Source organism: Bos mutus, chromosome 12, assembly GCF_027580195.1.
Source record: "Bos mutus isolate GX-2022 chromosome 12, NWIPB_WYAK_1.1, whole genome shotgun sequence".
In the NCBI taxonomy this organism is placed as follows: domain Eukaryota; kingdom Metazoa; phylum Chordata; class Mammalia; order Artiodactyla; family Bovidae; genus Bos; species Bos mutus.
The window spans coordinates 39,736,985-39,753,119 of record NC_091628.1 but is presented as its reverse complement, the minus strand read 5'-3'; the positions used below and the strand labels follow the sequence as shown (position 1 = coordinate 39,753,119).

At 35.6% G+C, this 16,135-nt stretch overlaps 1 protein-coding gene across 2 annotated transcripts in view; it reads left to right on the top strand.

The window, feature by feature from the left end:
- The window catches only part of PCDH9 (protocadherin 9), a 1,155,874-nt gene that overhangs the window by 743,274 nt on the left and 396,465 nt on the right, over nt 1-16,135 (top strand). Inside the window, exon 4 of one of the 2 annotated variants that reach the window (XM_070380570.1) lies at nt 12,487-12,562. In XM_070380570.1, coding sequence (XP_070236671.1) covers nt 12,487-12,562 — 76 coding nt within the window. Of the gene's footprint in view, nt 1-12,360; nt 12,563-16,135 lie in introns of both variants that reach the window. The other variant, XM_070380569.1, reaches the window with a different exon arrangement.

Genomic DNA, 16,135 nt, shown 5'->3' with positions numbered 1-16,135 from the left:
TACACTCAATGAAATATCATTGCTATTCAATTAATTTTCGTCACTGGTTAAAGCTGTATATATGGCATGAAATATAAGACAGAAGAAACTCTTTTTGGAATGCAACTTGTTATATCAGACATGTCTAAATTAATACAGGTTTTCTAAGATTCAATTAATAAAATTTATATTTCATTTTCAACATTGATAAATATGACAAAGATCTTGGATATATGTGACAATTTCCTTGTATAAGAATAGGAAAATTTCACATGCTAAGACACATGCAGTGTGTCAGCCTCTGTTGGAATTTGTGCATAAGTTTTGCGTCATCTATATATAAATATACATATACAGTTTATGTATATGCTGTAGATATATTTTTAAAGTCTCCTCATTTTCTTCCTAACTTACTCTGAGAAAAAGAAATATGACTTAAGTTTCCCACATTCCTAATCAAACATTTTCAATTGCAAACATTTTCATTGATGTGCTTTGAGAGAACTAAAGGAAGACAAGATAAGAAAATGCTTTTCTATTAGAATATGCATGTAACACCATACAATTACAAAGGATAAATGAAGTTCCTAGTAATCAATTCAAATTTGATAGCTAATACATTGTTTTTTAGAGGATAGCTAATCATCCTATATCAATAATCATCCTATCAAACTACTGCCTATGAGATCATTTACTGAGTCCAAAGTTTCAGATGAAATTCCAGGATTCTGTATCAATAATCATCCTATCAAACTACTGCCTATGAGATGATTTACTGAGTCCAAAGTTTCAGATGAAATTCCAGGATTCCTGTTTCTTTTTTGTGTGCTTTTTGTGACCAAAGATAGCTTCTTTCCTATCTGCTTAGCTTCAGCTTTTCCCATTCTGGTAAAACATTTCTCAAGTTGGGTCAAGTTTATAGAAGAACCTAGAAAAAGAATTCAATAGTTCGTCAATATCAGGGTCACGTTCTGTGCCTATGCATACACATTTCTATGTCCTCAAAGTGTAACTCGGACCTATATTTAGGTTCAGCAGACTTTGTCCCCCTATCTACCTTCCCTATGCAGATTAGTCCCCCAATTAACCTGCCTATGAGGATTGAGTTCTCTATCATGAGTGATGCTTTTGGTGGCTCCTATACTAATTAAGGACTTCCCTGGTGGCTCAGAAGGTAAAGCGTCTGTCTACAATGCAGGAGACCCGGGTTCAAGCCCTGGGTTGGGAAGATCTCCTGGAGAAGGAAATGGCAATCCACTCCAGTACTATTGCCTGGAAAATCCCATGGACAGAGGAGCCTCGTAGGCTACAGTCTGTGGGGTCACAAAAAGTCAGATATGACTGAGCAACTTCACATACTAATTAATAGTTATAAGATACTCTCCATATATGAATCACATGAATCATAGACTAGAAAGAGGCTAAAAATATCATTTCCATCACCATTTTTATTTTGCTTTTTTCCTTCCACAGAAGATATGATTGATGGCTCAGAATGATTTGTAATCCATATATTTCCAGGGACAGATACCCATCATACGTGCTAGCACTAGTTCAAATAACTTCTTATCTCTTGACTGCTTCTAAGGAGTTTTAATACTTTTCTTTATACTACGAATGTTACACAAAAAGCTAAATAAATAAAATGAAACTGCAGAGTTTGACACAAGGTCCATCAAGACAGGTCATACCACTTTTTAGGTGCAAATTAGTAAACCTCAGAAGGACTTTCAAAAAACCTCATTGTACAGTAATAGTATTTCCTGGAGAAATTTTACAGGTTGTTTCTTGCTGCCTCTACCTCTCTATCTGCATATTTTTCTTTGACTTGAAATAACATAATCTATCCTGTAAAGCCTTGGGATTACCAGCTTTCACTCTTACTGGGTAATTACGATCTTGTGTGTACTTGTTCAGCAATACACAAGGGAAGTTTAAAGTGTCTGTGTGCATGTTCAAACTTTCATGAGTCAAGTACCCACTGTCTGAAGTTATATAATATAATATGAGTGTGAATGAGTGTTAATCGCTCAGTTGTGTCCAACTTTTTGGGACTCCTTCAACTGTAGATGGTCAGGCTCCTCCAGAATTAACTTACCTGGAATTTTCTAGGTAAGAATATTGGAGTGTGTTGCCATTTCCTTCTCCAGGGGATCTTCCCACCCCAGGGATTGAACCCAGGTCTCCTGCACTGCAGGCAGATTCTTTACTGTCTGAGAGAGACACCGATATATAGATCAGTCTTATGGACTCTGTGGGAGAGGGGGAGGGTGGGGAGATTTGGGAGAATAGCATTGAAACATGTATAATATCATGTATGAAACAAGTCGCCAGTCCAGGTTCGATGCACGGTACTGGATGCTTGGGGCTGGTGCACTGGGACGACCCATAGGGAGGGTAGGGGAGGGAGGAGGGAGGAGGGTTCAGGATGGGGAACGCGGGTATACCTGTGGTGGATTCATTTCGATATTTGGCAAAACTAATACAATATTGTAAAGTTTAAAAATAAAATAAAATTAAAAAAAATAAATAAAAGTCAAATTTAATTTCAAAAAAAATAATATAATATACATTTAGGGAATGCCTTTTGAAAAATACATTTTTGAAGAAAATACAGCCTATTTTTTGCTTTATAACTTTTATTTTGTATTAAGAACTACTAATAGAAGGGAATGCTAGAGAGATGCTCATTACCTCTTTTTTGTTACTTCTGTTAAAATTACCTGAGAAAAATTCCTGAAAGCTAAACACCAAATTCGACTATTTATATTAACTACACTGACAGATCTGATACATAGTTTTTAATGATTTTTTGTTATCCAAAGAAGGCTCACTTATGGTAAAAGACCACATACTATATCAGTGAGTTCTGTAATTTTACTTAACCACAGTGATAACTTAGTGGAGTTTCTAATTAAAGTGCTATGACTATCATGTATGCAGATTCCATAAATATGATAAGGGTAACTGCCTGCGTCACGTGGATTTGTTTATACTAGAAGACTAAATTGGAAAGGCCTCTTGCTGAGTTGTTTCTTTTCTATTTCTGTACATATAATTTATAGATGCAAGAATTCTGCTTGTAGATTAAGGAGCAGTTGCTCCTGTTTACTCTAGTCATTTTATATTTTGTATGCTCAGATAAAGCACTGCATTCCTACTGGGCAACATTTAACTGTAAGGAATAGGTTGAGGGTGTTTCTGATAGTAAGAACAAAATAAGATATGAGGAGCAAAATAACCAACAATGCCAACAATTCTTAATCTTCTCTGCTTGCTTTGGACCCTGGAGGGAATTTAAGAGTTGGGGTGATGCCACCAAATCAAGGAGGAAAGTTGATTCTAACCTTTTCCTCTTTCTCTGATGTTGCACAGGGGGAAATGATTAAGGGAGGAAATGCCTTTCTTATGTTTGGTTCTGATATTTAAATTCAAGCACCAAAGTTATACCCCAAAACAGTATAAAGAGTTTAGTTTTCTCTCAAGTTCTTTAAAGCTATCAGTTGTTCTTGAATGTGAAGAGAGATGCTACCTAACTTTCTCACAGATCATACTGATATCAAAAGGAAATAAAAATGAAATTATATTAAAAATGTCATCATGCATCATTACACATGTCTTCCAGACATATAAAGTCTTATGAGGTATTCAAAACACTTTTACTTACAAAGTACAAAAAGCCTAAGTTTTTAATTTAAGGAAGTCATTTAACAGTAAGACATTTATAAAGTCAAGGAAACAGTCTAAGTTACTATGAGTTTCCCCACACATATAGAAACTGAAACAAGCTTCCTACACTATCATGCAGTTGAGTACTGAAATTAGAACAAAAGCCCACAACTCTGTCCTGAAATGAAGCAGTCGCTTAGCAGCAGGTATCAAACTGGTTAACAGGACGATGAATATAGATGAGCATTCCCCATTTCCCCTGAAAATGCTATTCAACTTTATATGGACAGGTATCATCTGCACCCTAGTCTTGTTTTATAGCATAGATAACATTAGGAATCAAAAATTTTGTTTTAAAGATGCTGATAACTTTACATCCATCACCCAGGTCAGTGAAGTTATTATACAAATACATCTTTCTCCAGCATAAACTTAGCCTTCTTATTTGTCTCCAAATATTCTGAAATGTAAACATTAAAAAGGAAAGAAGGAAATACTGACAGCCAGTTCATTGTTACCATGTTTCATTTTGCTACTTTTAAAACAGGGCAGTACTCCCTGCAAACCTCTTGCTTGGGAGACGGAGAACTTTCCCCACAGAAAAGCATCTTCGAAGGATGGACAAAGATGGGATAACCTAGGAAGAAAAAAGTATAGTGAATATAGTTAATATTAACAATATAGTTAATATAGTGAATATAGTGAGTGTCTATTCATGCAGTGACCTTGCTTAAGCCTGCATAGTTTGCAAGATATGAATGGAATCAAATTATAAAATAGGTGACACAGGTGCTGGTTGAAAGCCTGCTCAGAACTATTAAGGAGTAACTTAATAAAATTCTACCTTTTAGGAAACTGTGTGATACAGTTATTGTCTTGTTCACCATCATTTTCTTAGCAGGTATTAATAGGATGGCGTCTAGCAGATAGTACCTGAACTTCAATAAGATAATAAACAGCTATTCTACCAGCTTAAGTGAGTTTATACAGACATAGCCATGAGAATTATGATTCAAGTTATGCGAACTATGTGAACTATGGTGGCTCATAGGCAAATCCAGAGAACAAGGAAAGGGAGCTGAGTTTCAGGAAAAGGGCAGAATTGGGAGGAACTGTAATAATCAGAGTCTATTGGAAGAGGCTGTGAATCCAAGGTATGAAGGCTCTCATGGGTTGGGCTGCTAACCTCTCTGATTGACTGGGCTATTCAGGAGCCAGAGAAGTTTTCAACTTCCCCAGATAGTAAAGCAGGAGACAACTTCTAGTGGGAGATGTCAACAGTGGTCACTTTGGAGTAATTGACTATGAATGTGACAGCTCCTCCTACAGGCCCACCCTACTTTCAGTTTTACTTGAGGTTTCTTTAATGAATTATACAAATAGGTTTTCAAAAATTATTTATGAAGGGGTAAATGAATAGTCCTTTTTGTTGGAAATCAGAAAGTGAAACCTACGTAAGTTCCTATTGAAACCTACAGAGACAAATCCCTTTACTTTACTTACTCATTTGAAATAAATGTAACAAATTCAAAGAGACTAGAAAATCCCTAGATGATTTCCAACGTTAAAGTACACAAATTCTGCAATAGTAGAACTTTTTTAGCATAAGTATTTTCAATCAAAAAGATAGGAGATTAACTCAATTTACCAGTAACAAATAATAAAATGACTCATTATAAACTAATTCTGTACTCAGAATTATTTCATTTATCACCAGTTGAAAAGTTCTGTATTAATTTTGTCCTGCAAAACTGTTTCTTAAAGTCTTAGTTTCTTGATGAGAGTGCTCAAACATGAGTAAGGAAGAACATATGTATAGTAATATTAGTTTCTAGTCAAGCCTGTGAGTGTTGAGTAATAGCAAATTAAACTGTAACCACAAATTGCTTTCTGGGTTGCATTTAATTTACCCTCTAAACCTCTATGAGTTTTACTTGATTCAGGATTTTATTAAGAGGAAGAGTACTCATTGATTTTAGATGGCAAGAAGCTATTGAGGAACTTGCTATTGAATTGAATTAGTGGTTTTAGCTGAACGTGTGTTATTTTGTCATTTAAAAATTCCTCTTTCCATAGCTTGCAACCTAAGACTATACTCTTAACTATTACTTTTAAATTTTAAATGGAAATGTCTTCTCTTAGAAATATTAAAGTATAAAATGTTTCTAATTAGTATTTATAAGAAATATTTGAATTCAAATGCAGTTTACAGTCTCCAGAGTTTTTTAACTATTTTTGGTATAATTTTCTTTGCTACTTGAGAAAAAATATATATGAAAATATTATTTAAAATTAAAAAGCTATATTTATTGGATTTAATGCTGCAATAAAGCAAAAACAGGTTTATATATGGAAATTTAACACTTTGTTTTTTACTTTATCATAAGTAATTTCTGGCTGATGTGTTTGTATGCTTATATGTGTGTGTGTACTACTTAGAGATTTTATACATATATATATTTTTATTTTTTATATGTGATTAAAAGAACTAAATCAAAATAAGGAATATTTATTTGTAAAGGTATTTTAAAAATTTTCTATGGATTTAACCATATTTAAATAATCCTAGGGCACTTTTCTCTACTTCCAAATAATTTATAATTTTCAAAAATATAATTATTTTAAGTGTCATCCATTAACTAGTAAATTTACTTATTTGTCTTGTAATAGTTGGCTTAGTCTATATTCATATTATCTTGTGATTTGAGGAAAAGGCAAGGATCTTTAATTGAAATGATTAAAAATTAGGTAAAGTAGCTAAAAATGGAAGTTAGGGTAGCTGCACAGTGATAGAAGATTTGTTTGATATTTGAGATGAAGAGAAAGCCAAACTACTGTCTATCAGATGTTCCCTTTCTCTTGGACTAAGTTCTATTTTGCTATAAGTGGTGAGGAAAAGTACTTAAAAATAGCATATGTTCTAATATTGTAAATATAATGTATGATACTATGAATATAATATAATTAATAAATATGATGTATGAAGCTCCAATACTTTGGCCACCTGATGCAAAGAACTGACTCATTGGAAAAGACCCTGATGCTGGGAAAGACTGAAGGCAGGAGGAGAAGGGGACAACAGAGAATGAGATTGTTGGATGGCATCACCAACTCAATGGATATGAGTTTGAGCAAGTCCCAGGAGTTGGTGATGGACAGGGAAGCCTGGCATGCTGCTGTCCATTGGGTACCAACGAAGTGGACACGACTGAGCGAATGAACTGAACTGAACATGTGATAACTTTAGTATAGTCAAAATAATAAAAATTTTAAATATCATAACTCTATAACCAAACAATACCAATTTAAATACTTAATGTATGCAATCATATATTAGTTTACACATTCACACATTAGGTGATGGTTTAGTTGCTAAGTTGTGTCTGACTTTTGCAACCCCACAGACTGTAGACCACAGGCTTTTTTGTCCATGGGATTTCCCAGGCAAGAATACTGGAGTGGATTGTCATTCCCTTCTCCAGGAGATCTTCCCAACACATGGACTGAACCTGGGTCTCCTGTGTTGTAGGAGGTCTCTTATATTCCAGGTGGATCCCTACTGAGCCACCAGGGAAGCCCAAGGCACTTAAAAAAAAATCAATTCAACTCAGTAAAATTTTTGCTAAACTGATTTTTACACTTAACAATAGATTATCAGTTCAGTTCAGTCACTCAGTCATGTCTGACTCTTTGTGACCCTGTGGACTGCAGCACACCAGGCTTCCTTGTCCATCACAACTCTGGAGCTGGTGATGCCATCCAACAATCTCATCCTCTGTCGTCCTCTTCTCCTTCCTGCCTTCCATGTTTCCTAGCATCAGGATCTTTTCAAATGAGTCAGTTCTTTGCATCAGTTGTCCAAATTATTGGAGTTTCAGCTTCAGCATCAGTCCTTCCAATGAATATTCAGGACTGATTTCCTTTAGGATGGACTGGTTTGATTTCCTTGCAGTCCAAGGAACTCTCAAGAGTTTTCTCCAACATCACAGTTCAAAAGTATCAATTCTTCAGTGCTCAGCTTTCTTTATAGTCCAACTCTCACATCCATACATGATTACTGGAAAAACCATGGCTTTGACTAGATGGACTGGGCTTTTGTTAGCAATGTCTCCGCTTTTTAATATGCTGTCTAGGTTGGTTGTAACTTTCTTCCAAGGAGCAAGCATCTTTTAATCATGGCTGCAGTCACCATCTGCAATGATTTTGGAGCCCTCCCCACCCAAAAAATAAACGCTCTCATTGTTTCCATTATTTCCCCATCTATTTGCCATGAAGTATGTGACCGAATGCCATGATCTTAGTTTTCTGAATGTTGAGTTTTAAGCCAACCTTAACAGAATTTTAAGTATTGTGAATGTTTCAGTTATATGCTATCATATAATTAAGTTACTTACTAGACATTTCACCATTTTCTACTGTTTTTCTATGTTATACAAAGGCACAAAGTACCTTAACTAGCAAAGCTTTGTGCATGAAAATCTCTAAATTAATGGGACTGGGATTGTAGGCTTGAATGTGAGTCATTCATTGGTGAATAATATCCTGTACCAGTAAGAGAAGCATTAAAGCAATGATTGGTATTCTTAGGTGACTTATTCTCTCAGTGAATCTTAAAAAACAGTGCCCAGCACAGAAACGTGTATATCTTCCCAGGGCGTCTTAAATTTCTGCTCTCCTTCACACTATTCTATAAGAAAAAGTATTGTAAAAGTACTTGGTGATGTTTCTCAAATCTAATCAGTGTGATACCTTCCAACTTGCTAGATCCTGGACATTTCTGTATTTGTATGGATGGCCCTTTATTCTGGCATAGAGTACAGGGTCTCTGATGGAAGCTTACTGTGGTCAGAATCCATACCAGCAGTCCAGAGATAAAATAACAATGATCAGCCTTAGTAATTATTGTTCTCATCTTACTTTTTCTCTGGCCAGCCTGGGACCTGGAGCTAACTTTGTCAGTGATAAATTAGATACATAAATGTGACACTCAAACCATCAACCAGACTTAGCAAAAATAATAATAATGTTTCCCATGAGAGAAAATGGAAATTGTAAGAAATAGATTCAGGAAAGCAAAATATAAGTTCCCAGGCTTTGGAAAGTCTAAAGTAGTCTCATGATAGCATGTGTGTCCCAATTCAGTCAGGCAGGGTTTGACTATATTTATAACCCAAATTGGGGCACATTTCCATGGCGATAACCCAAAATCAAAATTCCCAGAGGCTACAAGTAAAAAGTTCTTTCTTTCTTTCTTTAAATATACAAACAATAACAGGTTTCTTGAAAGAACAGTGGGAAAACCTTCACTTTCTCTGCAAAAAAAACCCTGTGTTCTAAACTGTTGATCTTCATCCCTCACTCTTATCACAAAACAGCTTCCACTCAAAGAGATTCTGGGCTAACATACCTACAGGCACAATGTGAGGCATGCCAAGACTGCAGTTCTCTTCCCAAAGAACAACACTTTTGCTGGGGTGAAAGTATTACATCTCTATAATTGCTAAACATTGATACCCAGAGATTAAAAGAGATTGTGTAGATACCAATTTCAAGAACTGGGGCTTCCCTTGTGGCTTAGCTGGTAAAGAATCCACCTGCAATGTGGGAGACTTGGGTTCGATCCCTGGGTTGGGAAGATCTCCTCGAGAAGGGAAAGGCTACCCATTCTAGTATTCTGGCCTGGAGAATTCCATGGACAGTCCATGGGGTAGCAAAAAGTCAGACATGACAGCGACTTTCACTTTCACAGCTATCTTTTATTGAGTACCTACCATGTGTCATGTTTTATATAACAAGAACACTTCTTATTTTATCTGTTTGAACCTTACAACATCCACTGCTGAAGGTACTGCATCCATCCAAGGCCAAGAACTCCTTCAAAGAAATGGTGTCATTGCCCAGGACCAGGCTCTACAGGGCAAGCACTCCCAGGCAGGAGGTCTGGTTCTGACTCCTCATCTAGTGCTCTTGGTTAAAAACGGAATAATTACTGTAGTCTTTCATGACACCTATAACTCCTGTTTCTTAATGCAGAAATTATCCTAATTTTCCTTAGTTTTAATTTATTCAAACGTTTTCCTTTTATCTACCTTGATAAGCCAAACATTATTTCACTTGCATCAGTTATTATGATGATAAGTTAAAGATTGATTTGCTTGATCAATTTGCTTCCTACTATAATATCCATGTTGCAATTCTTAGTCCATATGCATCACCACCCCTACCTCCCATTAGACTGATAAATCGTGCACAATTTTGCCAATTAAGACTTAAACATCTTTGAGTCAAATTAATTAGGAAATATTTCCATAAGCCACAGTAGTTTAAACATTATATTACTCTAATTTACAGGGTCTTAGTGCAAATAAATTACACTAGATTTATATCTTATTCTCACTTATAAAGTGGTAAAGAAATATTATAGTATAGTATGTATCAGATGAAATTTAATATGTTGTATTTGAAATAGTTTAAAAAATATTTTCCTTTTTATTCTCAATGTAATTATACTACCAATCTCTATATGAGTAGGTGCTCAATAAATACCAGCTCTAATGACTTTACTGTGAGAACTGCTGCATTTAGATACAGCTGATGTTGCGGACTTGGACATTTCCTATGAAAGAAACTATAGTAATTAAAGCAATATTATGTTTAGAAGAATATCACAGATATTAATTTTCCCTTTTCCTTCATCTATGAAACAAATGTTTTATAATAGCTTATGCGTGTCTTCCCAAAATGCTTTATGAAGGCTGCAGAATCAATCAAATTGTTCCATTGTCTTTCTCTTGTGTTTTGACTTCTTTTTACTTGTCTGAGCTATCACTAAGAGGTAGTCATCTAGAGGTACACCAAAGATACTTTAATTACTCAAACTATGGAAATTTTAGCAGCCTGTCACTTTAAAAGCAATATTTGACAATTATGTATTGTGTGCAGCTGGTCACTGTCCTTAGTTCTGTGTTTATTACAAAAGGATTCACTTAATATGCTCCTGGAGAAGGAAATGGCAACCCACTCCAATGTTCTTGCCTAGATAATCCCATGGACAGAGGAGCCTGGGAGACTACAGTCCATCACACCACAAAGAGTAGGACACGACTGAGCACACATGCACAAGCACATAATGAATTAAGTGAATATTGAAACAGAAATGGAAGATATTGGCATGATTGCCTTTCCATCAAGAGTTAAGTTCACATAGGAGAACAAACACTCTAATAAATAAAATCAGTGGCATGGTCTTCCCTATAAAAGTAGAAATGCATTTCAGATGTTAATTAGATATTAAAATTCAAATTTTCCTTGATATTGTGTAGCACTCTCTAGGCACGTTTCAAAATCTACTGAGGAAGGAACAATGGTAGGGAGATAGTTGTGCTTGAAGCTGAAGTGTGCTACAATAGACTCAATTAGGACCATTTAAGATTATAGTTTATGTGATGTTAACATCAGTTCATTAAAAATGTACTGAACTTGGGGAGGTTGGGAGGGAGGAGGGTTCAGGATGGGGAGCATGTGATTTTTTTTTTAAAAATAAAGAAAAAAAAAATGTACTGAACTCTTAAATCCTTTCACACAGGTGATTGAACAACAATACGGTGGTATCAGCTCTTCTCAATCATGACTCTCAGCATGATTTGAACTAGTGACTCACAGGAAATAAGCCACATTCTATTGTCAGTCTATAAAAACTACATTTATAGAGAAACAGTATTTCTACCTATAATATTTTGTCTCTAAATTCATTCATTTTCTTTGAAATGGATGCAATAGGTTGTCTATTAAAAAGCACAAATTTTGAGTATGACAAAATGATTATCCCATACAGTATATCTCCATATTATTTATATAAATATTTATATATTCATAATTTTATTAAATCTGAGCAAAATTAGTCATATGTGATGTGATATTGAAAGGTTTTTTTTTGTTGTTGTTATCACAATAGACTGAAAATTAGGTATAGTCAGAGGTAAAGCGTAAATTTACTACTTTCACATAATTCTGTCAGGCATAAAACTCCACCCCACACAGCTTTAAATAGTCTCCTATCTCATACATTGCATCAGCTAGAAGAACATATACCAAGAGAACTAAGCAGTGATATGTGCCAAAAGGCACAATTGTATCTTACTAAAACACTAAAATTTATTAAAGTAACATATACATATTTCAGGTCACTTCTGATGGTGACATTGTGCAAATAGATGCCAAAGTAATATTCCAAACACCTTTCAATAGGGATATTCTATAAATAATGACTGGTAAAAAAAAAATCAGGGCCAGTGGGCAATAATGACTTCATTGCAAAAGCTACCTTAAAACTCTCAACTAAACACAATACTTGGTTATCCACAAGAAATGGAATGCCGTCTTGCATTATCTGTGTATTTATTCAGATCTATGGAACAACCATTTGTGTATTTCTACTTATTTAACTTTTGTATAGCTTTGACCACTAGCATTATATTCATATTTCTACAAATTTCAGTGGTTTACCATTAGCTTTTTTCTTCTCTTAAATTATACGAAATTGAAATTCTTTCTTGTATTTTGCAAGTTGGACATGTCATAGTAAATGACAAATAATAAATGTTTGTTCCCAGATGTGTTCCAAGTATTTTTTACTTTGCCTGGGCATTGTACTGTGTATTAAAGTTGCTTCAGGAAGGATGTTAATGGCGTGTCCTGTGGTCTTCTTTGTAGTCGCAGCGCCGGGTTACCTTTCACCTCCCCGACGGCTCCCAGGAAAGCTGCAGTGACAGTGGTCTAGGAGACCACGAGCCGGTGGGTAGTGGAACCCTGATCTCACACCCTCTTCCTCTGGTTCAGCCACAGGACGAATTCTATGACCAGGCCTCTCCGGACAAGAGGACCGAAGCAGACGGCAACTCTGATCCCAACTCTGGTGAGTCCCCTTAAAAACTTTGCTTGAAGATTTTCTGGTTTTCTGTTGTGCCCTTGAATTTTAACAGTAATCCTGGGGAGCAAGTAAATGGTCATTCAATTGTTTTTTGCTGCCTTTGTTGTTTTAATATTTCTTGAAATAGATCTAACGTGCTTGACATATCAGCTGTTAAATTGTATGGTGCATCTTTAGTTTATGAACCATGAAAAATAAAAGAAAGAAATGCTGCAGATATAACTGCAAGAAGCCATTTTTTTTTTGCATGACATCTACATGTCAAAGATATTAAAATAGGAAGACTTTTTTAGAGTTTCGAATTGATACAACATAGTTAAGTGGACGTGGTCAATGACGGAAAAGAAAAAAAATGTCCTGTGGAATTCTGTTTTCCAGTAAGGACTTTATATGGTGATTGAAACAAGTATGAAGAAGAGTGATAGTGATGTAAGGGTTTTACTTTTTACCTATTTTAATTTTGTATGATTCTTTAGTCAGTACACCAAGTGAAATGAGTGGGATGGGATTGGCAAAATCTTTTATTCTGCACAGACTTACATACATCCCATGTTAGACATCATTGCTCACTCCAGGTAAGCCCTGTGAGGGTACTTCTTCAGCCTTTGAAAATCACTGGGGGCCAATGCTATACCTTTTTTGGTCATGCTAGTTTTTTGTTTCTCTTTAAAAATCACTACCTAGTTCACTTTAATTGAAAAAATTAGAAGTCCAATTTAATAATTGTTATGTCTAGCTTAAAGTAACAACCATGATTTCTGTTTGATTTGAATTGAAAGTTTTTTCTAACTCCATCTTGACCTGCTTATAAATTGTCTATAGTGCAAATGGGGTTAGGGTAACTTTTCTATAATGCTCTAGCTACTCTTCTGATTTCTTTAGATATTATAGTGACTCTGGCAATTCTATGGTTGAAGTAGAAATACCAAGAGGAGGTAAAAAGCATTAAAGGGCTTTCTTAACTAATCCTATTGTGTTAACCCAGCATTAGTGTTCTCTGCCTACTAGAAATTTAAACTGATTCTAGTGATGGGTATCTTTTGTACATATGCCCCCTTCTAAAGTGTGCCCCAGTCTCTCCAGGTTTTTCTGATAGGTAGTTCTCTTCTCATTGGCATATGCAGTTACAATTGCATCTTCTTTCTGCTCAAGTTTTTCTCAGCCAATCTTTTAGGAAAATCTAAATTCCAAACCAGCTCTGGTCCTCAGTCTTTCATGCCCTGTGTCTTGATCTCATAAGGAAAACATAAGCGCATTTTTGACTTCACATATCCAGAAGGTCAGGGATACTCAGAGAGGCAACCAATCCTCTCACAGCATTTGGGGGACCTGATTAAATATTCTCCTTAGATCTCTTGGTTCTGATTAGTCTAAGGACCATTAACCTAAGTGGTTCCATTGACTCAGCTTTTCCTGGACTTGTGTAAAGAGGTTGAGTATGTAGGACAGTTCTTTCTCAAATGATTTCCTACTCTGCAACTTCCCCTTCTCCAATTTTAAAGCATCTTTTATTGATATTAAACCAAAGGTCCTGAAACTGGTTGTTGACCACCTCTTCTGCATGTGGCAGTGGTTGACTCCTCTGGTCTTCGGGCCTCTTCCAAAACTGAGACAGGAAAAATCCATTTTAAGCATACTGACACAAATAGGACTTGTCTATATAGTTCACCAGTTATTTTTACAGAAGTAAAGTTTTAAAAAATGTACACAGCAATACAGTGAAACTAAGCTGCCCTAGACCAGGACTTTATCCAATATATTTATTTTCTTAAACCTGAGAAATAGCACTGGCTGAGCTACCAAATGGGAGAAGATATGAGAGATTCTAAAGCTTGAGGTGGTAGGGGGAAATCTTTTCAAGTTTGCTCAAGAATTCTTCAGAATTTTTAACCAATCTGGTCACATGGAAAAAAAAAGACCGTAGGGAGGACACACCCTTGCATACTCCAACATTCAACTCAACACAGTTACTTCACTCAGGAGAATCATGGTCAGTGAAATGTGTTAAACCAGACCAGTGCTCCTTGATGGAGAACACATCTATATTTGCCACTGAGAAAGAAGGTGTCAGATAGGGGAAGAGGAGGCGCTCAGAGGGCCCCTGGTGGCCAACATTTCTTTCAGGATCTCCTGCCTGGCAGGTGGATTCTTTACTAGCTGAATTATCAGAGAAGCACTCTGACACTTGAAGGGACTTTAATTTTAATCTCATTTGTAAATGTCTGGAGAAGAATTCATTAGACCAGCCTAGAAACATTAAGAGATTCATAACTAAACAGTGATTCATATTGAGATAGCATTATGATATATTATATAAAATCTGAAGTCATGGTTTTGTAATTAACTTTGAAAAATTTGTGGCATGAGATACAGGATAATTGAAGCAGTAATCTTCACCAGTATTAATCTTGCTATGTAGATATGAATTGTTTCCTTTTTCTTCAGTGGCATTTTCTGTCTGCCTCTTGAAGAATCTTCTCTTCAAGAAGGGCTTCCCTCAAAACTCAGTTGGTAAAGAATCTGCCTGCAATGCAGGAGACCCCGGTTTGATCCCTGGGTTGGGAAGATCCCCTGGAGAAGCGAAAGGCTACCCATTCCAGTATTCTGGCCTGGAGAATTCCATGGACTGCTTAGTCCATGGGGTCACAAAGAGTCAGACATGACTGAGTGACTTTCACTTTCACAAGAGTAATAATTTTATAGTGATCATGCAATATCCATATAAATTTGTATTATCTATAGTTACTGAATATTGTATTGATATAGATTCCTAGTTTTTCAAATATAATGATTCTCAATAAAAGTAATTAAAATTTAGTATAATTTCATGGTAAATTTCTCATTATACATTTTTTTAAAGAAATTAATAGAAATGGTATCATGTGCAGGAGTTTTTGGAAACCTAAGGTTTAATATATCTTTGTTGTGGTTTAGTTGCTATTGTGTCTGACTCTTTGGTGACCCCATGGACTGTAGCCCTCCATGTTCCTCTGTCCATGGGATTTCCGAGGCAAGAATACTGAAATGGGTTGCCATTTCCTTCTCCAAGCAATCTTCCCAACCCAGGGATCAAACCCCTGTCTCCTATTTAGAAAGTAGATTCTTTACCAATGAGCCACCTGGAAAGCCCATTTAGTACACATTTAGGCTTTTATATAAACCTCTAGCAACCAAATAGATGATGTCTTTATGTTCTAGACACTTCTGAATCCTAGAGCATGCTTAGCCGACTGGCCCACAAGGGACACACACACATGCAGCATTTCTTGCACTAAGTTTTGTCAGCTTTTCTGCATAAAAAGGTTCATCTTACTTGCAAATAGCAGAATAAATTGTATTTCCTTAAAAAGTTAACTAATTAATGTGATCATGCACTTCATGTAAAATTCAATAAAACCATTAATTTATGAAAATAGTGATTTTCAATCGAAGATTTTAATTTTTAGCACATATAACTAGAGTTATGAAAGAATTTTAGTAAGTTAAAAAGAAACCAAAACAACTATGTGATCAGATCAGAAGCAGCTTGTTATCACTAATTCAGAATTAAATTCCATT